Source organism: Synchiropus splendidus, chromosome 3 (assembly GCF_027744825.2).
Source record: "Synchiropus splendidus isolate RoL2022-P1 chromosome 3, RoL_Sspl_1.0, whole genome shotgun sequence".
NCBI classification, from domain to species: Eukaryota; Metazoa; Chordata; class Actinopteri; order Syngnathiformes; family Callionymidae; genus Synchiropus; species Synchiropus splendidus.
The window spans coordinates 31,441,932-31,467,448 of record NC_071336.1 but is presented as its reverse complement, the minus strand read 5'-3'; the positions used below and the strand labels follow the sequence as shown (position 1 = coordinate 31,467,448).

The 25,517-nt window shown below is 45.8% G+C and overlaps 1 protein-coding gene across 5 annotated transcripts in view; it reads left to right on the top strand.

Moving 5' to 3' along the window:
* LOC128755895 (dipeptidyl aminopeptidase-like protein 6) overlaps nt 1–25,517 on the top strand; it is a 261,376-nt gene that overhangs the window by 200,320 nt on the left and 35,539 nt on the right. For all 5 annotated transcript variants that reach the window (XM_053859995.1, XM_053859996.1, XM_053859999.1 and 2 more), the window contains one exon: nt 2,579–2,677. In XM_053859995.1, coding sequence (XP_053715970.1) covers nt 2,579–2,677 — 99 coding nt within the window. The remainder of the gene's footprint in view (nt 1–2,578; nt 2,678–25,517) is intronic.

The following is a 25,517-nucleotide window of genomic DNA, read 5'->3' as shown; positions in this document are numbered from 1 at the left end:
ATGTGCTGGTGCTGTATACACCAAGTGGCATCAAGTCTTGTCCAGCCCATGTGTTAACCCCAACTCCACCTGTTAGATTCACTTGAAAGTTGAATGCGTCAACATGCAACGTGGGTGGGCGACGTCTGCGTCATGTGACGCCTTAGAAGTGCCTCCCATTGCTGACGTTGGTTCCTGAGAGTCCGCGTAAGGCATCTGGCTAACGCTAGTCAGTTGGTTTGCCCACTAATTCCAGAGTGGAGAAAGTGTTTGGAGCATGTTCCGGTGTTTAAACAGATGACGCCATCGTCTTGGATGTAGTTGTTGCCCAACATTTTTCCATGGCCTTCGTGGCGGTGACCCGAAGTCTCCCGGGAGCGGAGATCTCTGCAGCTGAGGAGCTTTAATGAAGGAGCTTTGCCTTGGATCAAGGGTCTGAGGACCCGCCGTATCGCTGCCAGGATTTAGCCGAGGTCTCTGAGGGCACTTGTGGGATTTGCATTAAGACAATCTGCGAGCATTTACTCCATGATCCAGTTCAAAGCGAGACGAAGACCACCCGCCCCAATCTCTAATTCAGTGCATCACGAGTGAGAGTCATGCCTCCGAGCCTTTAACGGAGAGGAACAGTGGATAAATCTGTTGCTATGGACTGTCTCCAGAGTGTCACTGCCCTGCCACCCTGGGGTGCTGGGAGTGATCTGGTAAAAACATGGATGGAATAATCTGTTGTGATAAGGTGACACATAATCGAGGACTATATGTTCGAGCTGACCTCATCAACTTCTGGTGAAAAATGCTCCCTCCACATGATACACTGTGATGTCACAACCAAATCATCGATGATCTAAATACGCTGTCGACTCCTTCATGGTCCGGACGTCACAGGGTTCCTTTGTGTTCCAGATCCCACAGCAGGACTCATTCCTGCTTCTCTGGTGCTAAATCCACAGAGCTATATGAACTGACTCACGTTTCCTTGTCATTTATGCTACACAGTAAACAGGAAGTTTAAAAACATCCTCTTTGTTCCCGATTTGACTCTTTCAATCGCTACAAATGTGGACAGATCCATTCTGGTGTCAACTGAGACTGATGAATCATGAAACCTCTGAATATTTTTTAATAATCGAGTCACACCTATTTTCATGTGGATTGCATGTGTTACTCTGGTTATTCTGTGGGTTTCCACTGGGCACTCTGGTTTCCTCCTGCTCACAGTCCAGCTGAGTCTCCTTCCCGATGTGGAAGGAAATGAATGAATGGACTCCAGATCTGTGCATCAAGTTTCACGCATCATAGTACAACTGTCACCAGATGTACTGCAACAGCAGCTACCGGAACCAAGACCGAAGACGTGTGCTACTGATACCAGACATTGTAGTACATCCATAAATATCAATGAAGCTGGTATAAAAGATCTACTTCAAGCATTACTAGTGGTATCATAACTTGTATCACTCACACCGCCATTCGTCTCCAGTCCTCTGCACACGTCCCGACTGACCTCGTCCCACCCAGTGAGGACCTCAGTGTCCCCCTCTCTGACGCCCGACTCTCTGAACCTCCACTGTCCTGTGAAGCCTCTCCTCTGATCCTTGTGTGATTTAAAAAATGAACTGGCAGAAAACAAGCTCATAATGATCTTCTTTTTCCTCCCGCCGAGTGCACAGAGGTGAACTGAGAGTCTTGCTAAAATTAAGTGGGACGGAGAGGCATCTGTTGTGAACGTTTGCTCGGATGATCCCAGGCCACGCTGCTCTCAGCCGAGGGGAACCGCGCCGTGGCTCGGTGCCGCCTTCAGCTCGTGTTTGCCGCTGCGATTCCTTCTTGTTCTTGAGGTGCTGATGGATCCTGGAGGAAGCTTGTGTCCAAATGTGTCTGTAGTTAGGAAGACGTTACAGGCAGGGACACATGGCCAGCGTTTCTCAGCAAACGTGATTTCGCATGAAGATGGAGGGGAATTCACAAGTTTAATTGCTAGCAGCAATTTTTTTTCATGATTTAAGAGCATTTTTTTATTTTTATATGAGTAAATAAACTTGTTTACATCCAAAGTTTTGTCCCATTTCTTTGGCATTTGAAATATCATTGATGCCATTCAATACAAATGAGCTCCATGGCACAGCAGGTGGCAGTAGTTTTCCACAGCTTTCTTGCTGGGAACAAACATCTTCTTGTTTTGCTAACTCACAGATATCGCATGACCGGCTTGCTGGAGGTTGACATGATGTTTGGATGAGTTTGGTAATGTGGTGTTGCCTCACAGTTTGATTCCAGCTTGAAACAACTCTGAGTTTGTATGTTCTCCCAGCACTTGTTGCTGTCCTCTGGGCACTCTGGTTTCCTCCCACACTCCATAAAACATCCCAAAGACAGATTGGCATCCAGTTGAATTTAAAAGCTGTAAAAATCTTTTTTTAAAAAGCTGTAAAAATCTGTGTATATTGCAGTTTGTGGTGACCCCACACGACCCAGAAAATGTTGAAACTGCACCAGGACCTCTCCCTGTCAAGTGCTGTCTTTTCAGCTGCAGCCTGCTCCATGGTGAAAATGTCAGTCAAGATGCATTCAATAAACACTTCTCTTTGTCTGGCAGGCGAGGATGACCGCTTGGCGATGAAGGGCAAATTGACCGTGGCTGACCTCTTCAGAAAAGACTTCCGAGTTCACGACCCCAACGCTAAATGGATCAGCAGTGAGTTGGCTCATCTTTTTTTTTTAATTCGCGGTTTGGACTTGTCAGCCAACTGGGGGCGCAGAGGTTTGCTGGCATTCGCTTGCTTGTTTCCTCGGCTGTTTTTCTTGCCAAATTTCATTCCGGCTTGTGAAAGTGCTGCAGGATGTGACTTCTGACACCAGTCTGTGCAGAAATTCGTACTTCACTCTTGCTGTCAAATAACAACAGCATAGAACTGGATGTGGAAAGAAAAGTGGAAAGAAACAGGGTCTGTGTGATGCACGCACCAGAGTGATAACTGAAGCCTTCTGCTGCATGTACATCTGTTTACATCCTCCAGAGTCACCGATCTTCATCATCCTCCAGACACACCCTTCCTCAAGTCTTCATCTCCAACAGTCTCTGTCTCTCCTCTCCACGCGTCCAAACATCTGTCCTCCCAAGCTTTGCCTCCACACCTCTCCATATGTCCCTCTAATAGACTCATTTCTGAGCTTATCTTTTCACCCAACCTGTCAACCTCAGTGTCTTCATCTCTGACTCACTCTGACTCTCTGAACCTACATCATGGCTGCGACCACTACTACCCTCTAGGGCTCAAGAGGCAGATGTCAGGGAGTGGGAAAACCGCAATGCATCATGGGCTGCCGACGGTTAAAACATGGTCCCAATATGCAGCTAGTCACGATCATTCGCACGACAGTGTACATGACAGGTTGAGATTATTCTCATTTTCAAGATGGATGCCAAGCCAAGGACTTCAGTTAAGTATAAGTCAAGCGGCCGAAGATCCCTACAAACACGTGAGTGAGTTTGTTACATTTCATTTGTCCGACCGGCAATATAATAACGAAAGTTTGAATCAAAGAATGAGTCAAGCTGTTTCACAAATCAACGTGACTCGCTAAGCTAGTTGAGAGCAACAAACAGAGGCAAAATATGTCGTCTGTCTTCACCCACTGGAGATCAATTCACAAGCTAAACACGAGTCATGCTGTTTCACGTGTAGCATTCCGAAATTCAGCTCCATGTCGGGACTCGCTCACCAAAAATGGCGACCACAGTCCACAGTGTGTGGGGAAATCACGGGCTATTCTGAGCAGAATAAAGAGTCTCTTTCACGGTTGTGGCTTCGCTGACATCACAGTCTCCTCCATCCTGCCTGCACTCTCTTCTTCACCTCCTTCATCTCTGTCATTATCTGGATGATTGACCCAGAATCCTTGATCTTCTTTCATGTGATTTAAACCAGTGATTCTCAACCATAGGGTGGAGGCCCATGGTTGGGCCGCGAGCCACTAAAAGTTTTGTTGTTTTGCAGCTCTGGGCTGCGAGACGCTCAGCTTCAATACATTAGCCACATATGGTGGCAGTAGTGTGTCATTATATTGACTTGACAGCTGCACCTCTGTGATCGTTACCAAGTATAGAGAAGTTTTGAAAAGAAAAAAACATAAAGAAAGTGATGCCACCTCCACAAGAGTAAAAACTGTTCATGAAAGCAACTGTCGAAGCAGTTTTTAAAATGAATTTGAAAATGTTACGGCGATACTTTCATTTACACTTATATCTTCTTCGGAATTTATTTTGAAAGTAAAATATATTATTTTATTTTTTGTTTTATTTTACTATTTTTTATTCTGAAATTTTATTAATTTTTTCAACAGTTTGCATCAAGTTTTATTTTGTAAATTTTTTTCTCTAGTAAATTTGATGAATATGACTTGCACCTGGTTCTACTGCTGGATGGACTTTTCGACGACAAATATCTTTGCGAGGATCACATGGTTTCATGCCATTTCACAAGGTTTTGGTTTGTTTACGTGTGAGTAGATTAAATATGGTTATTGAACACAAATGAAGTCAAGAGTCACAAATCAGTTCTCTTACTTGTATGGGCCCCAGGGCCATTTGTTATGAAAAAGGTGGGCCCCGAGATCAAAAAGGCTAAGCAGCCCTGATTTAATCCACGTCTGCCACAAATTCTACAACCACCACTTCTGTTCGGTGTGTTTTTATGCTGCTAGTTTTGCCTGCACTGCGATTGAAACCTCTTTTTGCGAATGCTTTTGCTACCGAGGCATGTATCCACTCATCATGCTTCCGTCACGTTTTGTGTGTGGATGACGGCTCAGGGATTCCTTCCAGTGCTAGAAGTCGACCCTCGGATGAGCTCTGTGAACTGGCTCCCCGCGCCTCTTCGCGACCCCAGCTGAGGGCGCGCAGCATCAAGACGCGTGAGGGAGCAGCTTGAGTTCACAGAACTCAGCCGGTGGTCGTCACTTCCAAGGAAGAGCAAACAACGTCTCCGTCCAATTTGTGCCAAAGAAGTGAATATGCATTTCCTCGCAGCCTCTTCACTGATCCCGGCAAGCTGGGTTCCGTATATCCACCGGCTTGTGGCCAGAGTTGGGCTATCTAGTCGCCCGACGACTCGAACTGTTGGTGCAATATCAAATCTATTGCAATGTTGCATCAAAATGAAGGCAGAATACAAGTTCTGTAGCGCAACAGATGCTGCGGTGAGACGCTAACAAGCAGGAGCTTCATGTCCTGCGGTTGGATGATGAGATCAGAGGGCACTCAGGAAGGCCTGAGGAACTTGAGGAGCCAATTAAATCAGCTCATTTGGATCCACAGAGCCTTGAGGACGAATCAGACACTCTTGATTCTGCAGCATGTCCACACATTAGAGTCTGACATTAGAAAGTTTCATCCTCCCCTGTAAGGTGGATGGATGGAGGGGTGGCATTTATCAGTACAGGAACAAAAACGCCAGGGCTGCCCTTTGTCACCGGTTCTGTTCATCACTTTTATGGACAGAATTTCTAGGCGTAGCCAGGGGTCGGAGGGGATCCGGTTCGGGAACCACAGAATTTCATCTCTGCTATTTGTGGACGATGTTGTTCTGCTAGCCTCATGGGACCGGGACCTTCAGCACGCCCTGGGGCGGTTTGCAGCCGAGTGTGAAGCGGCCGGGATGAGGATCAGCACCTCCAAGTTTGAGGCCATGGTTCTCGACCAGAATAAGGTGGTTTGCTCTCTCCAGGTTGGTGGAGAGTTCTCCCCAAGTGGTGGAGTTTAAGTATCTCGGGGTCTTGTTCTCGAGTGAGGGAAAAGGGGAGCGTGAGATTGATAGACGGGTTGGTGCAGCGGCAGCAGTGATGCGGTCGCTGTATCGGACCGTCGTGGTGAAGAGGGAGCTGAGTCACAGGACCAAGCTCTGGATTTACCGATCGATCTACGTTCCCACCCTCACCTATGGTCACGAGCTTTGGGTAGTGACCGAAAGGATGAGATGGCGGATACAAGCGGCTGAGATGAGTTTCCTCCGCAGGGTGGCTGGGCGCACCCTTAGAGATAGGGTGAGGAGTTGGGTCATCCGGGAGGAGCTCGGGGTGGAGCCGCTGCTCCTCCACATCCAGAGGAACCAGCTGAGGTGGCTCGGGCATCTGATCCGGATGCCCCCTGGACGCCTCCCTGGGGAGGTGTTCCGGGCATGTCCTACCGGGAGGAGACCCCGGGGAAGACCCAGGACTCGCTGGAGAGATGATGTCTCTGGTCTGGCCTGGGAACGCCTCGGGATCCCCCGGGAGGAGCTGGAGGAGGTTTGTGCGGACCGGGAAGTTTGGGCTTCCCTGCTCCGAATGCTGCCTCCGCGACCCGACCCCGGATAAGCGGCAGAAGAAGGTGAAGGTGAAGGTGAAGGAACACAAACTCAATATTGTCGAGGCTGACTGAAGAAAACAAATTCTTATTTGCTAGTAAAGTCTCAATATATCGAGATCACATGCCAAACTCAAGCCCAAATACTCTTTTCATGAGGCCCACAGGAGCAGTAGTTGCCTCCAAATAAGACGCACAAGCAGTTTAAAGTGCAGCAAAAACTCCTCTAATGCATGTCGATATCATAACCCTGAGAGAACACAGCGTTCAAGTTCAGCGCTTTATTCCACTGATGTTGGAGATTATCAATGAAACAATGGTCGGTAGCCTTGAAGGATGAGAACGCCGATATAGGGTCGTGATTCGGGGAGGAAAGCAGCGTCTAAGGAGGACACTTCACCAAAGGACACCTTATGCTAACAATAGCCTTCAGAAAGATTGGCAGCGTTTCTGTGGCTGTCCAGAAAGTCGCCCTCAACTCCGTGTGTTTAACGTTGTACCCGATACAAACTGCTGATCGAGCTGGTGTCTTTTGTGCCACTTTACTAGCTTTGGCAGCTGGGACAGGTCATGTGAATTCAGAATGTTTGCATTGTTGTCCTGGTTATTTAGCTTTAGACAACAGAACACAACCTGGACACGTTCACAGTAATTCACCATGGTTGGCCAAAAAACACTTTGCAGAACAAGCAAGCTAGTAGCTCCCACATACAGTACTGTATATGAACACAACCTTCTGTCTCCCAACTTCATATTTAAACACTTTCCAGCCATCATTTATACATTTTCATACTTCCCTCATTGGCAATATGAATTGATTATTTGGTGATACTGTGCCACCATTTATGTGTGTTGATGTAGCATAGTATTGCTGTACAGTGTGTGTCTCTACCAAGGTGATTTTATAGAAGGTTCTGTCGAAGGTTTGGGTTTGTGTTTCATGAATGCTAATGTGTAACTATGAGCCTATGATTTGCTGAAACGCTGCTAAGTTTCTTGTTTATTTATGGTAATGTGATGTTACAGTTGTATGTATAGTTTTGTAGCTAGCTTTGGGCACTCAGTACCAGACACATCAACACAGACAATGGTTTAAATAGCGGCGCGTCTACGTCAGACAGCATCTGTTGCACTGCAAGATGGGAGCAGGTGATGCTTTAGCCGACATTTGTCGCATCTGAACAGCAGCCTGAAGTTGACCAATCAAAGCTCAGATTTTACAGTGATGTATGCAGAGAGTCAAAATTCAATTCTGGAAGAAGAAACACAAATGACAGAAGTTTGTTGCTCGGCGTGTATTCTGGCCGAGCAATTGAAGAGTCGGACTCTGTGATGACCACTGCAGAATGGAGAAAGATTTACTCGACATGATTGAAAACTAGCGTTTACATTGTCACGAATTCAGTTCATGTCAAGACTTTGCTTCCTTGTTGCTCTATCCCTTCTTGACTGGCTGCATTCCAAACCTTGTGTTTTTCCGTTTGTTTTGGGGCAGCAGAGTTTCAAAAAATGATGGCTGAAACCCTTATTCAGCAACACAAAGGTGAGATTTTAGCAGACAGTTTATCAACTGGGTTTATCAACAAACTCAGTTTTATCAGTGCAACTCGTTTTTTCATCAGATATTTTGGTTTATAATATCTTATAAATCCAGTTGATAAAATGACCGGGGGATTAAATAAGTCCGAATTTAATTTAACCGTAATAAAAGTTTGATTTCATTTCTAATACTCTTCTTCATGAAAGTATTGGAAATCGTTTTTTTAATTTCGTCTCAGACATTATTCCTGTTCTTATTGCGGAGGATTTTGTGTTTAATATCTGTTATTGACGGCATCTGTCCTTTTCTTCCGTGTTCTCGACTTCATTCTCTTCGCGACATTCCCCAAAAGGCATTATTCCGTATGCCTCAGTAGCCGCCCAATTACCTGTGAGCGCAGCCTCACCGTCCCCGGATCGATGAGGCCACATGTGGATGCTGCTATTGTTTCAATTCATCAAAACCAATTTCCAAAGCGATTTCTTTTTTTTTCCCGCCGGGAGAGAAGATCGGCTTCGGTTCCGTCTAAAGATCGGCACGGTGCGTCCGCGCATGTCTCGGGCTGGAAGCGCTGAGGAGGATCACAGCTTCAGAGATGTAAGGATTCATTACAGCTGCAGGATTAATGAGGTGGATTTTTGTCTTGCCTGGCGTTCGGCTCAACTGTCTCCTCCGATCTCAGCATCTGAAATATCCCCCTGAATAATGCCTCTGCAGAATTTCGTCATTAAGGAGAGGTTTTTTATCTTCCGTCTGAGATTCCCTCTGATGTCTTGTTAGTTGGTATGCTACTGTGCCGCTCAGCCAAAAGTCATTGTTGCCCTCCACTAAGCACACATTTTAGGGTCCTTTCCAGCCGTTTATGTTCTCACGTTTACGACTAACTGAAACACAACTTTTACTGAAAGTTTCTGATGATCAAGCCAGAAGTGGTTCATGTGTTGCTGACTGCCCTGTTTTGCCATCATCAGTCATTTACTGAGGTTTGAAACAAAAGTTTCCTTTTCAAAACAAGTCTTTCTCTGACTGCAACACCTCGTGTTCTGTGAAGAAAGAGATGCAATGTGTTTGAAACGATGGAGTTGAGCTGTCACTGCGGAGCACTTTGTTTGAGATTCCAGTGCAGGGACGACAAACAGCGTCTGCGTGCTGAGAAGTTGCTTCAGTTGAGGTTTGAAAGGAGCAGCACCCGGCTGTTTCAAAATGCGCTGTTTTCGCCTGCGTGTCCGCAGCCCCGCCCACAGAGCCGATCTCCTGGAGGAGCGGAGCCAGGAAGCATCATCTGAGACCGGCTGTGGTGTTGGAACAGCGCATTGTGAGCGCTTTAATGTCAATAAAAGATGTGAGGAGTTGATGATTCCAGTTCAGAACATTGGCCAGTTTGTTTCATGAGTCAGTCTCCATGCTGGAGCCCCTTTTCCAAACTAGTTTAGAAGTGATCCTCATGCATTTTGAAGCACCACTGACCTTTCTACGTCGCAGACAGCACCACTGCACCCGCGGCTTATAGACCAGTGCGGTGTATTTATGAACAAGATGTTTTCCTTCTTAGTGCATGCGGCTCATACCACTGCACTCTATCGTTCATAATTTCAGAGGTTATCTTGTCCTCTGTCCATGGAAACTAGCCTCCTCTCTGGTGCGACTAGCGTGCTGCTAACACACAAAGTCAATGTTTTTTTACACAACATGAAAGTCTATCGCAGGGTTATCGGGAAGAATCAGACTTCAACACAGGAGTGTTGATGGTTGGTTTTTGGCAGGGCCATATCACCTCTCGGGTTCGACTCTCGAGTGCACAAACAACCAAGTTTCTTCTCTGACAAACAGTGATGATGACAAGCCAAGCCACCAAATGAGCCACCAAACTGGCTGGAAGTAAGGAAGGCAGGAAATATGACTATACTAAGTCATGTGACCAGCTGTTCAGGTGAAGCCTGACAGCCTGACATGTTTGTAGCGTGTGGCTCTTTCCAGCAGCACAGTGAAACATGTGGCTCTGGCTGGTTCCCTACATGTGAGTGTCCTTCCACTCTAAAGCAGTCGGGTTTAGCCGTAGGAAGCAGGTGCGTGGCGGGCGAGCGCCTTGTTCCCGCCTCATCCTGCGACCGCTTGGGTCAAATTAACCTGATCATCCAGCAGTACTGGAGCTTCTAACTTCAGTGTTGAGGCCATGAAGTCCTTTACTTTTTCCATGGGAATTATAGTAGTCAGTGTTGCCATCAACGTCGCTGAAGTCAGAGTTGGGAATTGGAGGCGACAGAAGGCTGTTTTGTGTTTTTATTCCTCTGAATGGCTTCAAATAATTGGTCATAATTGCTGATTACTGGAGGGAGCCGGCGATGATGATGATGATGGTGATGATGCAGAACTGTGGAGTCCGGCCTCAGTGTTGCTCGCGAAGTGCTTTAAATAACAGGAAGGCAGCGTAGTATTTTGCTCTTGCTCGAACCAGGAGGTCAGTGCTTTTCTTGAAGACAGTGAGGAAACACTTTGAAGTAAACCTCCTGCTCTAAAGGCAGAAAGAGTCTCTTAATAAATCAAAATGGCTGAGAGGACGATGGTGACCTCCAGCTCGGACTCACAAATGCCCTCCCTGCTTTTGTTCTCATTCGGGCCGCAGGGAAAAACAGCGGACCTCTGACCAAGGATACGAGAGCACATGCTGGTGAATAATGCACGGCACAGAGATGTCAGGAGGATAACACGAAGCTCTTGAGGCACAAACCCAAATTTGAACTGTAAATCTGAGAGTGAGATGGGCGGAAGAGGACCATTTCGGAGTGTTGGGCGGCAGGATGGGCAGCGATCTGGTTGTGATCAGAGCGGCAGTTAGGGAGAGAGTTTTTTTAGGGGGGGCGACTCCAAGACGGAGGTCAAGGAGGATGAGAATGGACAGGTGGATGTGAGCGACTTAGTGATCGAGGGAGCGCCACACTGTCTTCCCAAACACTGGAAGAACTGAGAAGCTCCGTCTCTGAGTGTTAGCTGAGGAGCGTGAGCTTCTTTCCGCGCACCCCAGGCTGCATTGTTGGCCTGCAGGATGTATTCACTGTGGACGGACGGATGGTTGGAATGTTGATCATTTCTCCCAACAGCTTCAACCTCAAGGCTCCATTTATCTTTTGCTGATAGAAATATTCGCATTCCATGAAACTATTCTTAACAGCCTCATTAATTCGTCAAATTAAAAAGTGAGGAAACTTTCAAGGCAACTTTATGCAAAAGTAACTTTTTACCCATTGGTTGAGTCTAAGGGTTCAATCAATTCGTATTTCCTGGTTCACCTCATCATAATATTCCTCCGAGGCCAACATTAATATTCCTGCTGCATTAATCCGACTCCTCCAAAACACAGAAAACAGAATTGATATTCGCAGCCTCAGATGTTATCTGTTAGCTAGTTTGTCTCCGTCGTGCTCTCCCTGGACATGAGAGGAACCCGTGTGTTGTTTCTCTGTGGGAAATGTGGACGTCTTGTTTACGTCTCACTCAGTGTGAAGTGGAAGTGCCACATCATGCGGTTGCTCCGATTTAAAGTCATTTACTCTGAAATCCCGTTAACAAACTTCTGTGAGACTTGGGTTTAGTGTTGTATTTCTGAGTGTATTTTCAATAAAGGAAATTCTCTGTCTTGACATGACTAGTTCGGATGAAGATGAGAAACAAAAGACTGAAATTCATGTCTCTCAATGGATCACGAGGAAGAGCAGCACGAGACGAGTGGCCACTGTGTGGCAACGGAGAGCCAGTAAACCAGGGAAGCCAAGTCAATTTTAGTGGCTTTGTGGGACTGATTCCTCTGATTCTAACTATTAGGCTTGTGGGAGCCATCACTATCTTTTCTCTTATGAAATTATCCTATGCAATAGATCAAGACTGACCTGTCTGCTCTGAGCGAAACTTCAAAATCAGGACTAGAGCATGCAGGTGAAGAACAGTGTTGTCTCCTTCTCAGTGTATGTTATGTTGAAAAGCCACTGAAATGAGTGGTATTGGAGCACTGTAAGTTTCATCGCTCAAAAAGTATCCATGTATTTGGGGTGAGGAATTCATGCTGTCTGTAGTCTGTAGAAGTGTCAGTGAAAACCACTGACACTTTTACAGACTTTGGCATCAACATTGGACGCAAAAGTCAAAACAGTTGATGACGCCTCAGGAGTGAGAATGTGTCGGAATTGTAAGTTAGTAACAGTGAAGACGTGGACATTATCTAAGCAGTGTTGAAAAATACATCAAACATTGAAGCTAGAATGGGAGCTATGCGAATACGTGCACTTTCTACATTAAATTAATGAAGAAAAAAATGAATCTCACAGAGAGACAGCCTCGTCTCCCGAGGTCCGTCTCATGTGTCCAATACCTCGGCCATCTTTTCACGTGTAATCTTAAAATAATATACACAATATCTAGAATAGAAAGGAAGCCGAGTGAAACTGGAAGCCGAGCGAGGTTGGATTTGGTCAGATAATGGTAAACTTTACCACCCAAATATATACAGCCGCTTCACAAATAGGACTCACGTGTGTAGTTTCCTCATCATCTGTGAGTTTGTCTGCTCTCACCATATGCTCTCGGAGATGAGCTGCATCTCTGGTGGCCGATTTGTCTGCAGTAACTATCTGTGACCCCCACGAGTTGTAAACAAATCCATCACGCCCGAACAAGCCTTGTTGAACACCGCAAATGTGCCACACACATCTGGATAGCAACATCTGTTCTCCGTGAAAGATCAAGCGCTCGGCAGGAGCTTGTTTTCTCCAGCAAAAGTGAGCCTGGCTTCTTTGACTCCAGAAAGAAGAGGCTTTTTTCCTTCCCACGTTGTTGTCACGTCTGCGCCAGAGACCTTTGTAATAATTCATGCGACTTGTCATTAGGTGGCAGCGCGCTCTTTCATCTCTCCTGCTATTGAAAATGCCATCCTTGATGTATTTTTAGTGTATCATTAGGTGGAGCTGCCGACTGAGGGGGAGAAAATGTGAGGTAGAAGGAGAGATCAATCATCTGATTATTTCGACTTCATTGATGTGTCATTTATTTCTCTCCTCAGCTGTGAACCTGCATCACTTCCCACAATTACAGCCTCCTCTGGCTGTGGGCCGCAAGTGAATCTTTCCCCGGGAAGAAAGAAGCCCTTAATTCACTCTGCTTTTATATTCCTGGCTCCGGCCCTCGGAGGCTCGGCGAGGCCGGACCAAGAATCTTTAATGGTCAAATATTATATCAGGGCAGAATCACTTCCCCGCCGTGGCTTGGTTCCTGTCTTACGCGATTAGACTTAAGGGTCATCAAGAGCGCTTATTTGCTCTTCAGCCCTGAAGATTACATTCCTGGCGACCAGCCGTTGTTCCGCCAATTCTTTGTCAAATAAATGAGGTAATTAATAAGGTTTTTTTTTTTCCTGGAGAAGCTCTGACTTTATGGGGGGTCTCAGATGATGCTCCTGGAATGGAGCGGAGGAGGAGGAGGAGAGGGGGAGCACGAGCTAGTGCTGCGGTGAAGAAAACCAATGGAACTTTCTGTTCAAGTCGCAAGTCAATCAAGTTACAAGGCGCTGCCCATGAACGAGTCATTACATGCAGCAATGACAGTTGCAGGTCCAACATTTAGAAGGGTATTTTTTATTGAGTTATGAAGCAACTGTTTTGTCGTACAAGCCGACGGCAGCTGGAAGTGTCTGCGGAGCATTTGCATTGCGGTTACGATACCGACTGTGCTACTGCAGTTTCCATTGGCTCTGTCTGCATCAGCTGGTCGACTGAGTGCAGCTCATGAATTCCAGCGTTGTGTGTGTAAGTAGGAAAAAAACAAGTTGTCAATCATTCTATCTCTACCCAGTGTAGCGCCTTGGTAAAGCACCTCTACAGTCGCTCCAGCTGTGGTGCAGCGGGACCTTTTCACGCCTGAGCGTTGGGGATTGTTCGGGCAGCAAAGCAGTCCGTTGAAGGAATACTGGATCTGGATACGTTTTTATCGGAACTCGGAAAGGCGACCGGATTGTACAGAGCCCCTAAGGGGATATGACCTACAAATAAAAAAAAAAGAAGTTTTGCGAGATCGATTGCAAGAGTTCAATGACAAGTGAGTGAGGGTGGAGGGAGATGCTGAGTTGCTGAGGAGAGCGAGGAGCTGCAGTTGTTGTGTCTGTTTTCTGGAGACCACTACACTGTGTTTGAGTTAAATAGAAGAAGAAACTAAACTACGGAACGGCTGTTTTTGTCTACTACCAGCTGAAGCTACAATACTTTTGCAACATCTCACGCCGTTCAAATGTATGGATTCTGCTGCGATAAGTAGAGGAGTCATGGAGGGTGACCTGGCACTGATATCAAAACAACGCTGGCGACACAGCACGGACTGTATGTCCTCACATTTTAGTCCAACTTCGAAATAACATTCAATGAAACTTTCCCACAGATGCTGACTCACCATCGATATGGTAGTTTGATCAGGAAGTAGTTACAACATCACTTCAAACTAGTATTGCGAGATCTGGCAATACTATTTTTGCGAGATCTCCGTGGCCGTCCGCAACTGCGTACCGTACCGTACGCAGTGCACAAAGCATCAGGCGCAAATTGGGCTGCAGGACTTGGATGTCAGTTGTTAAGACTCTGCTAGGGAGAAGCAACAAGTAACCAGTATAAAATAAACACGTTTAAACTAAACTTCTGTCAAAAGAAGAAGTGAGATTAAACCTGAATTAACATGATCTCACAAAATGAGCGAAACTCTGAGACACCATGAGTGAAGTGTAGCTCAGTCTTTCTAGGGCTGTCCTGACATGGCAGCACTTGACTGGCAGGCAGGGAACCAATGGTTCTGTGAGCGAGGCACTCACTTGGAGGCGTGGCAGGGGTGTCCTTATTTGTCTGGAGACACCCCAAAAAATTCACTGCCCGAAGCAGGAACACAATGTTAAAGCAACAAGCTCACAGGGAGCGATGAATGTTCGCAACTTTGAGAAGATCATGTGAGTCTAATGCAACCTGCGCCAATTGTAGCTCTGAAACGCTGTTGCCACCTGCTGTTCGATTGAGCTTAAAGGAGACAGTGATATTAGGTCCACAAAATGAAATTTAGGGCAAGAATATTGAGTAAAAAAATACCAATGTGGCAGAGGTCTACAGACCTTGATTGTCTTTCTAGCCTAGGTTTTCCAGGAGTGTCAGGACGGTGACCCCAAAAAACATGAGGACAACTAGAGCCATTCACTGTGGCCCCTCAAACCCATAACAGCAAGGCACCAGCATAAGCAGATGTCCATTCAGATTTTGACTATTCATATTGTGGCATGATTACAGGAACATCCCAAACTGATACATGAGAAGGGTTAGAAGACGGTAGCGTCTGATGTCATGCCCCTCGAGAGGAGGCAGCGCTTTGAGAGAAAGCAAAAAGGCAGAGGTGGAAAAACAACCTTTTCAGCTATTGTTTTCTTCATGCTGTGTCTCAGGTGTGGCTGCCGCAGTTCAACCACATTTTCCCCCACTAGAGCATCAAAAGGTTGCAGAGTCGATTCCCCAAATAGATGCAGGGACACGTCACGTTGGCTTGATAATCTCCTAAATGTTGATTTCATGTCGCCCTTTCTGAATCAAAGCAAGATCCACATAGCCCCGGCATCAAGGTGACGCCGACCCGCTGGGACGCCAAACAAGGATCCCAGGCAGCTGTTGTCTTTTCTAATTGCCACATTTGCTGTCGTTCTGCAGCCTCTTGAAGCCGCTTTGTCTTCAGGCTGCGTGTTAAATTCATAATTTGTGAGGTGAAGCTGTGCTCAGTGTTATCGCCGTGACTTTGAAGGGTGACATTCTGGTATTTGTTTTGTCCTCTGCGTGTGAGAACTAATGGGAATCTGAATAATTCAGCGAGCGTTCCTCCTTTTCCACTAGTTGCTCTGTTTCTTCTTGAGTTTTTAAAGCTTCATTCTTTTAAACGACTCGGCTGTTGTTGCTAATGATGACAACTGATGTCTTCCTAAACGGAACGTTGCAAAGTGCCGGCTGAATTTGGGGAGAGTTCATCCAGATGAATAGAAATGGTGGGAGGTGAGGAAGAGAGTGCAGGCGGGGTGGAGACAACTGTGATGTCAGAGCAACAACAAGAGAGAAACCTTTGTCTATCACAGGGACATGTGGAGAAGTTTGGAGACAAAGTTCGGGACGTGTGGTGTGGAGAGACGCTGGCTTTCGCTCTGATACTTGCAGTTCCACGGTAAAGGGTTGTGTGGGCTGCTGACCGCCTCCTTTTCTTCCAATACTGTGTAACGGTCTTCGTAAAAACATGGCACCCTTTCTTTCTGTTTTTTGGTGCTTGTTCTTGGTTGCTCTCTCCTTTTGACTTATCTCATCCACCATCCAACAAAACCTCTATTGTCCATAGAACAATAGAGGTTTTGTTGGATGCCGTTTTGACTGTGAAACAGATCAGTTATTTGAACTCGCTGTGTGAGTTTGAGGAAGTCTTACTCCATTGGCTCCTAACCAGGCTGGAGGACGGCCTGTTGGTCAGAGCCAGCCCAGCCTTTGAAAACTGAAATGGAAAAGAGAACAGACAGGCTGTCACTTGGTAGCTACGGTTCCACGGAAACGGGCCATATGGAATTGGCCGTGGCGGTCCCCAGGGGATGAGTCTTGAGAGGTTTTAGAGACCACCTGAGCTCCCTCTTGGAGACATCTTAGGGTACCTTTGGCACTTCTTGTTGTTGAATAGCCAGTAGCGTGAAGGAAGTCGTGATAGAGTCAGAGTTTGCTTCAACTATTACAAAGTTATGCTTCTTTTATAGAGAGAGAAAAAAGGGATGAAACGGTTACCTGGATGTAACTCCAGTTTTATGAGAACATTCTGCGCCCTCTAATGCACTTCACTATTGGTTTATCCCTCTGAGGCATCGCCTCTGTCCTGAAACATCTTTACATACTCACCCTCCACCGGGGGAAGGGATAGGCCCACGTATAAGCCCTGCACTGCCGTGGATTGTCCCCTATGTCACTCAGGCGCCTTAAATTGGTCTCTGTGCGATTATACTCTCACCATCTGGTGTCAAATTCTTACAAAAGCAAGTCTCACTTTCCTGTTAACTGGTCAGACATGATGTAGATGGAGCCATGATGACTCACTGTGGTCAACACATTCTAGTGATGTGTCTCGGTCTTGTATCGATGTGTAGAATGTTTCATTCTCTTTCCCCCGAAGCGCAGAATCTGAGGCGGTGGGGTCCAAAACCCTGACCATGACCCTGACCACGAGTCGCTGACCTTCTGAAGTTGCCAAAAAATGTGCAGAGAAATGGACAAAATCAAGTTCTGAAGTAAAACTCTCTGAACACCAGAGAAGACCTTGAGCTCTATCACATTAATAATAAAAAGGAGCTTGTTTTATCCTGTTAAATATGAGTGAAGTAACTGTATCTGAGATAACACAATGGCTCTTAGGCTTGTGAAAGCAGTGCGGCAGCTGCGCGAGGTGGATCATCGCTTTCTTCCTCTCAAACATGCTGCTGAGACGTCAGTGCTGTACATCACAAATCGTGAATAAAAAACAACACTATTTAAAGTCCGTCCCTCGTCGTTCCCCTCGATCATTTTTCAAAATGTGTCTTGAAGCAAAAACAGCGCGACAGCAGGTCTTCTGACAGAAACAAACTGTCACAATATGCCGGCGCCGTACCTCGTCTCGAATACCCAGAGAGAGTCGGAGGAGGAGGCGAGCAGACTTTGACGTTACTTCAGTGCGTCTCCTGACAAATTGGGAAGTCTCTGCGCTCCCTGGCTGAGCACCATCTAAAGATAGACGCTATCGCTTGAGAACTTAAAATAGAGCCTTAGATCGGCCTGCCTTTGAAGCAACGAGCTGGGAGTCTTGAGTGCCTCATAAAGAGTCACATTTGGGGTTGTGTCATGGATTGTAGAAGCTAAAGGAGGTTTCAAAGTCACCTCCAACTCACTTCTGAGGTCCTTGTGAGCGGAATCAGTGAGAATCTTCAAGTGAACAACATTTCCTGAACTCGCGCTCAGACTTTTAAAGATGGTTCCAAGTCGAGTTCTCAGCGAAAGGAACTGAAAATCGTGCGTTGCTGTTTTTCAGAAAACACGGTTGTCTTCATCACGTCAACTGAGGTTTAGGTTGTAAAGCATCTGGATATTAGAAGCGTAGCTTCATGTGAGTCCCAACAGTCTTGTCATCGCTGGTTCCCTCCCTGGGATTCAAACCCACAACTATCATCTCCATGATAGCTGGGTTCCCACGACATTTTTCAAATACAAGTGATACTGCCTAGATATTAACTGTATAACTGCGCTTTCAACCATTGAAGGTTGTTTTTTGGTTGGACCCTCGTGAAAAGTTTTGTCCCGTGAGATTCCGCTTCAGGACGATGGACTCCAGGGTTTCCGCTGGGCTCGTCCCTCAAAACCTGTTGGTCCTGTTACGATCGCAACTGCGACCTCGACCGTTAGAACGATAGATGGAGACAAGAAACGATAAGGGCTTTCTAGGAGAAGATCGGAAACAAGGACTAACTGGCTGCGTCACTTCCTGTGGCATGTAGCTGCTGCAAAAGTGTGTCCGTAGCACATCCAGGATATGATTCAATACTGAAACGTCTGAAGAATAATGGACAAGGAAGCATGATAATGTTCTTTTCGTTGTTCTTTTAAACTTCAGGCATCTCCAAAGGTGATGGACACCCAGATGTTGTTGCTAACCAAAAAATGAGGACAACCATTTATCTGGTGGAAAACCTCACGTGTTCCGTTTGCTACATGATCATTAGCATCTTTCATGAGAACTGTCAAGCTGAAGGTTGCATTTGAAAAAACAAACCCCCCCTCGATATTGCAGAGTAAATCTAAACAGTGATGGCGCTAAATTCAGATGAAAACCTGAAGTGGGTTCCACGTTGCATAAAGGTCTCATCTATGATGCGTTAGTGGTGCGTTCACAAGTCGCAATAATGCATTGATAAAAGACGTGATGAATGTTAGTCATAGTGAACAATAACTTGTAACTTGTAACAAGGTTTCTTACAGTATGATCGTGTTATTATCTGTAATAACATAACACAGTGTGGTTAGGTTAGAGTTGTGGTTTTTGAGTCTTTACACCGAGATGAAGTTCAGTCCTTCTCTCCATAAACGTTACCATCCATTATTATGAACATTCATAACGTGTTCTGTGAAGCCTCATGAATGCGTTATGAATGAGAGTTTAAAGTAACTCATGTTCATGTGCGTGTGGGTCTTTCCATCGTTCTGACTCGCAGATCAGTGAGTGGTGAGGCAGCCGCAGCGGCGACTGGCTCGACTGAGATGTTTTGTCACTTTCTGTTCAGCCGTCGCGTGAAAACATTTCCACGTATCGGAAGCTATTCTTCTCTCGTCGCCATCCTGCCCGCTTTCATTTCCACGTCTAATTGAGGACCCTGGCTGTGAATGGCTCCTCGAAACCTGAAAGATGGAAAATACTTAGACGTGCATTAACAGAAATTATGCTTTTGAAATTCCAATGAGCCCATTAGTCTCACGTCTATCCTTGCATTAGCATGAATCCATCATTGGCCACGGCGCTACTGCTGAAGCTGTGGAGCCGCACGTGTCACCGCTGACCTGTGGACTCGGACGTGTCCCTCCTGTCTGTTAAGGTCTCCTGCGGGGAAAAGTCCGTCTCATCGCAGCCAATTTGTGGCGTCTCATGTGACATTTCTGTCGGGTGACTGACTGATGTAGGTCACAGCGGAGTGTGAGGGAGTACTGCAGTCCAGACCTGTTGCTTTCGCTCACCAACTGGGTTCCTCCTGTTGTCATGAAGAAGCTCGCATTCATATTCATTTCAGGTTTTCACTCACCTCAAAAGGTCTGAACATCCCTTTGGAATCCGACAGAGCCCTGGAAGTGACGTGCATGTTTTTATTTTTTTGGATGTGACTTGCATGACTTTGTTTTTATGCCGAGATAACATTTATCTCGAGATCATTTTTATCTCATGATAATTCGTATCTCGAGATCATTTTTATCTCAAGATACAATCATAAATGTCAGCGCACGTGTAACTGCCTCTCTGGCAAAGCGTTTTGTATCCCTCCTCCTGTAAACACTATGTCTCCCATGGCTTCGTAACTGTTCACCAGTCACTGTCTGCAAGTCAGAATGGAGAATAAGTTGCACCTTCTTCAAGTGCCTTCTGCTCAAAACAATACCACATGTGACTAAACCATGTAGACTCTTCGTGTGAGTCAGACCTACAGTAAATGAACAAAAAATGTAAAATCATGTCCCACAACTGACTGGATATATACTGTGTATATATATATATATATATATATATATATATAGGACACAAATAATAATAATAATCATGAGATAATTTATATCTCAAGATAAAAAAAAGTTCTCCAGATAAAAAAAATAAAGTCGTGCATCCAAAAACATAAACACATGCATGTCACGTCCGTAACTCGAGGGCTGCGTAACATGTATAGCTAAGCCACATATGGTATTATTTTGAGTCGAAGGCACTTGATTCCAGTGTTTAAAGCACAGCGACTTTACTGTCGGCAATATTCTAACTTGCAGACAGTGACTGACAATGTTGGCCAACAGTTACAAAGCCATGGGAGACAGAGGTTCCAGGAGGACGTATAGAACATGCTTTGCTGGAGATGCAGTGATGCATGCGCTGACATTTACCATTGTATCTTGAGATAAAATATCTCAAGGTATTATCGCAACATAACAGTTAGATGGAGATAGCTGTTATCTCGGGATTAAAAGAATAAACTCATGCATGTCACATCTAAAAACTAAACACAAGCACGTCACTTCCATGACTCCCCCTCTTTTTCTGTCTTCAGAAATCACTGTATCCTCTGCTTCCACAGGAGGCATGTAGACTGGCTCTTTGACAGACTCCCAAGCTGCAGGGACATTTTCTCTCTCTCCCTCATTTCAGCCGCTGCTCACCTTGTGTAGCGTTAGCAACGACATGAGCGTAAAGAAAGCTAGAAAGCAGAGTTTCAAATGTGTGTCCACGCCTGGACGTGTGTTTGTTTCTTGACCTTGAAAGTGTCTCTTCCCTGACCTTCCACCACCAACCCTGTGTGTGTGTGCCAACAGCTCTGGCGGCAGGCGCACGCTGCATAATTCGCTGACAGAAAGTCTTCACTCACGGCCGTGTATTTCCTCCTGATCATCCACCGACCAACACGGCGCACTTGTCGAGGCTCAGCCTCTCGCCATGGCGCCGTCGGGCCTGGGAGGGATGAATAACAATAATGGAGGAGGAACTGGAACCAGAGACTCCGGGGCGGTGAAACCTCCGATCACCGCTGAGATACTCATTTTCAACATTATTAGAATAATTGTACATTTTACGGGCGCAGGCCTCGGTAATTATAATTGTTATGAGAGGGGCAGATGTTTTCAAGTTTAATGACACACACACACACACACTCAGAGAGAGGGAGGGAGGGAGGCAGGCGGTGCCACATGTGAACTGTGACGCATGTTGCCACAGCATTTATGGTTCAACATTTCTGCTGCAGAAAAAGTTTTTTTGGACGAGGTGTGAAACGTTGTAATTACAGAGTAATTATCAGTCTGACTGGGATAATATGGGGCGGAGGGGTCATTCCATTCTTGGGTCACCACTGATCACTATCTCCATATCTCTAGCCCAGTCGGGCCCCCCGGGTGGGGCATGGAGCGATGCAGGGGGGCACATGTGACCTCGGAGAACATACTTTTTTGCCGTACTAGAAGAATGAAGTGTAATTGCAGATCCACTCATGATTTTCTTTTTTTTATTTCAGGCAAGTTGATGCACTTTAAGTCTTTTCTGTGATACAATCTTATGCAGAGGTGTACTAGGTGACAAATAGTACTATTTACAGAGGTGGCGGAGAGTTGGGGGGCAGCGAAACGTTCACTTCTTCCTGCAGGGGGCGCAACAGAAAACAACTGAGGAGCACTGCTCCAGCCTGAAGAAGATCATGTTTCTTCTCATATTCATGCAGACAGATTTTCTGGGAAGGTTGGTGACATGGTTGACTCACTGACGGGAGTGAATGAATTATTAATGCTGGCCTGAATTCCACCCAGACACACTGACATTGCAATTGTTAATACAATCACCGACACCAGGTGTTTTTTTTAACCGGTAAAAGAAGATCTCATGTCACTCTCAACGTTGTCAAGGTAAAAGCTCCCTCAGCTTCGCTTGACTCACCAGAGTCACCAGGCCCGCGACAGGGTGACAGTAAATATGGCGGGAGTTTGAGTCGAGAGATGCTTGGCCAACACATCCTCACTCCCACGGTGCTGGGGAAGTGGACTTTTGCGTCCTGTACGGACACAGAAGGTGGCCTTCAGCAATACATGTTGACTCATTAGGTTTTCAATGGAAGCACTGGGTCTTTTCAGCATGTCCTGATGTTGTGGGCAGCAAGTCACGTAGCCATGGGACGCGATTTAAAGCCCCTCAAACGGCCGTGTGTTTCAGTCTTGGTGACTGTGTGAAGTCAGTGAGGAGAGTTTCCAAATGTCTCCCCTGCGCCTTATGAGCAACGCTACATGGGAAAGCGCTTCCATTGAGACGTGTCAACATGCAACGCTGAAGGCTGCCTCAGTATGGGACGCAAACCTTTCCTCAAGTCAATATGTGACACCATGGGAGTGAGGATGGTTTGGATCGACACAGATGTCACAGCCTTCTTTTTCCGTCTCTTTGTTTAATGATCATTTATGGCAAAGAAGGGAACTGCTTTGATAAATGTCAGTGAGGAAGTGTCTCTCGCACAGTCATGTGACCAAGGGTGTGTGCACGGAATCTGCTCACTGTCACCTCAAAATTCTATCTATTTTCCGCAGTGGTTTGATTCCACATTCATCTTCAGCAGGTCGAGTCAAAGCGACGGTGGATTTCCAGGTCTTAACAAAAATCAATGAGGCAGCTGCATCTCACAGCTGGAAGCCGGACCTTCAAAACAGCCGACTACAAAGCTCAGAATGGTCTGGGAGGTATCGCACGTCCAGGACTTTTGAGTTCCCTTTGAATAAAGGCGTGCTGGCGGGAGGTCAGCTGACCTTTCTCGGGCCATCTCATCTCACCCACTGCCTTTATTCGATTGGTTTATATTCACCGGGACTGCAAGCTGTGTTTGGAGAACCGGCCGACTTCTGTGGCGTTGTATTCCGGGAACATTGCAGGGGAACCAGAGGAGAAAAATAGGTTTGCTCAGACGCTCTCAGGCTTCATCTATTGTCTTGTTTACCTCTCGGTTTTGATGGTCACTCTGGTGATCTGTGAGGCTTGTGCCTGAAGCTCAACATTGCTGCTCTTCCTGCTGTTGAGGAGGAGCAGCTGGTTAGTCTCTCCGCTGCTCCACTGTACTAATGCAGCCCACAGACGCAGAGAGAACTTCTGAAGGTCCTGGAGTCGAATCTAAAAATAAAGTACATTCACCGTGAAAAAGAAAAGTAAAACCAAGTTGCCGTCCACGTCCACAGTTCATCTAAAATCCAATGGTTGGAATAATAATTGTAATTATAGTATATATATATATATAATGATAATAATAACTTTATCGTGCAATTTATTGTTATTATTATTATTATTATTATTATAAATTGTTTGGGTGTTTTCATAAATGATTTAAACAATTGTATTTTATTTTTAAAATGTTACTGTTATTAATGTGTTATTCATTGTTATTATTAATAATAATAATATACTATTATCATCCCCATCAAAAGCAATATATAGCTTCAAATCTAATTGTTTACATAAATATATGAAAAACCCAAAAACATTTTTAACAGACTCATGAATCTATGTTGATAATGAATGAAAAATGAATGATCACTTTAAACGTGCGAAGGCGTGGCCCTTACCAAGATGGCCGCTCCATAGAGACGGCCACAGTCAATGCAGGAGTCTTTACCTGCTGTGTCTATTGTGGCCACAGATGCTCAACACGAACCACTGAATCACAGCACCAGAATGGAAATGGAAGCCCACCTGGGTTCTGTTGTCACTCCTCCGCTATTGTGCTGAAAATATTACTATGATTTTTACTGTCGTTATAGATCAAACACCATATTTATGAACAGGACTTTTCTGTGCCACCCGTTTCCCTCCTCTCATGCACGTCTCATGCACTAGGACCACAGCAGTAACTGGGGCCCGCAGTACTAACCTTTGAATATCAAAGTTAAGGACTTGAGAGGAATAAAATACACGCCAGTGAATTATTTTCAAGCAACTAGAACGAAGCCGCGGATCAACGCAGGAAGGGGATGAATGCAAATGAGCTCTGGAGTTTTTCATCAGTCTCATCTGGTGCCTCTGTTCTTCATCCACCAACGCGTCCTTTCATTACGACACGTGTTTGCAACTGTATAGAAAGCAGCGCATGGATTCTGTACGGCACACAGATGGAATTAATGACTAGAAACGCTGGGTTTTTAATTAAATTTCAATATTTAATGAAGCAATCTTTCACCGCGCTCACGAGTCAATTGAGCGAATATGTTGTTTCTGCTTTTCAATCTATCATGCAGACTTGTGCGAGAACAGAGGAGAAATGAAAACATGTTCTTCTGGGTTCAGCATTTGTTTCAATCGGAAAACGTCCAAGGAATCGCAGGAATGTTTCCTCCTTTGTCTGTTAAGACTGAATCAAACTGCATGTGATTCAAAAAAATGTCCCTCTCAACCTTCTCGAAAAAATCTGGAAGCTTCCGCTGGAGCCTACGACTCACACGCGCAAACTGGACAATAGCAGGTTGGGGGATTTCTCAGCGCACTATGGGCCCTGTACTTGATCGTGAGTGGCTGCCAGTATTGTTGCCGACCAGGTCCTACTGTTCATGACTCAAGGGTCGTTTGGTGGCTGATAATATGGGGGGAGGGGGTTCCTCAAGGGTCCATTCTTGGGTCACCACTGCTAACAGTCTCCATGTCTGTAACGGACATCTTGTTTCTTGTCATACTGAGTCGCCAGAGCTCACACCAATGAGGTGGAGGATGAAGATGGGTGAAGATTTGCATCATGCATCGGACCAATCTCCGCCAACCACGAGGCCTTTCAGCTTCTGCTAGGCTCAAACAAACCAGATAAGGTGTTAGTTGCTTGTTTGTTGGATGAAAACAAATACTCTCAGTGAAGCGACTTGTTTACATTGTTACACCGTGCAGCTCCCTCCAACTTGAGTTCTGCTCTTGAATTCCCCCACTGTGGGACTAGTCAAAGCCGTCTAATCTCATCTAAACTTGTGTAGTTAGCTAGAAAGTGTCTGAGAAGCCGAAGCCACAGATCCAGATTTCTGTCAGTGTGAAAGGCCTCTGTGTGACACTCGCTTGCCCAAATCTCTGAGGCTTATTTCCACCCCCCTGTTGAACCTATGCCACAAAGACCTGTGGCAGTTCTGAAGGCAAAAAGGAGGTTTCACTCCGGTGTTAGTGAGGTTCCCCTGTCCATTTCTATGGTCCAAAAAAGCCATCACAGTCTGGTTCTCTGCTGCAACCGTCTGGATTTGCTCAAGCTGAAGGTTTTGGTGGTGCTGTAGTCAAGTCCGAGTCAAGACCAGAGAGCATAGAGAGACCAAGACCAACGTGGAGGGTGAGACCAAGACCAGAGAGCGAGACTAACTA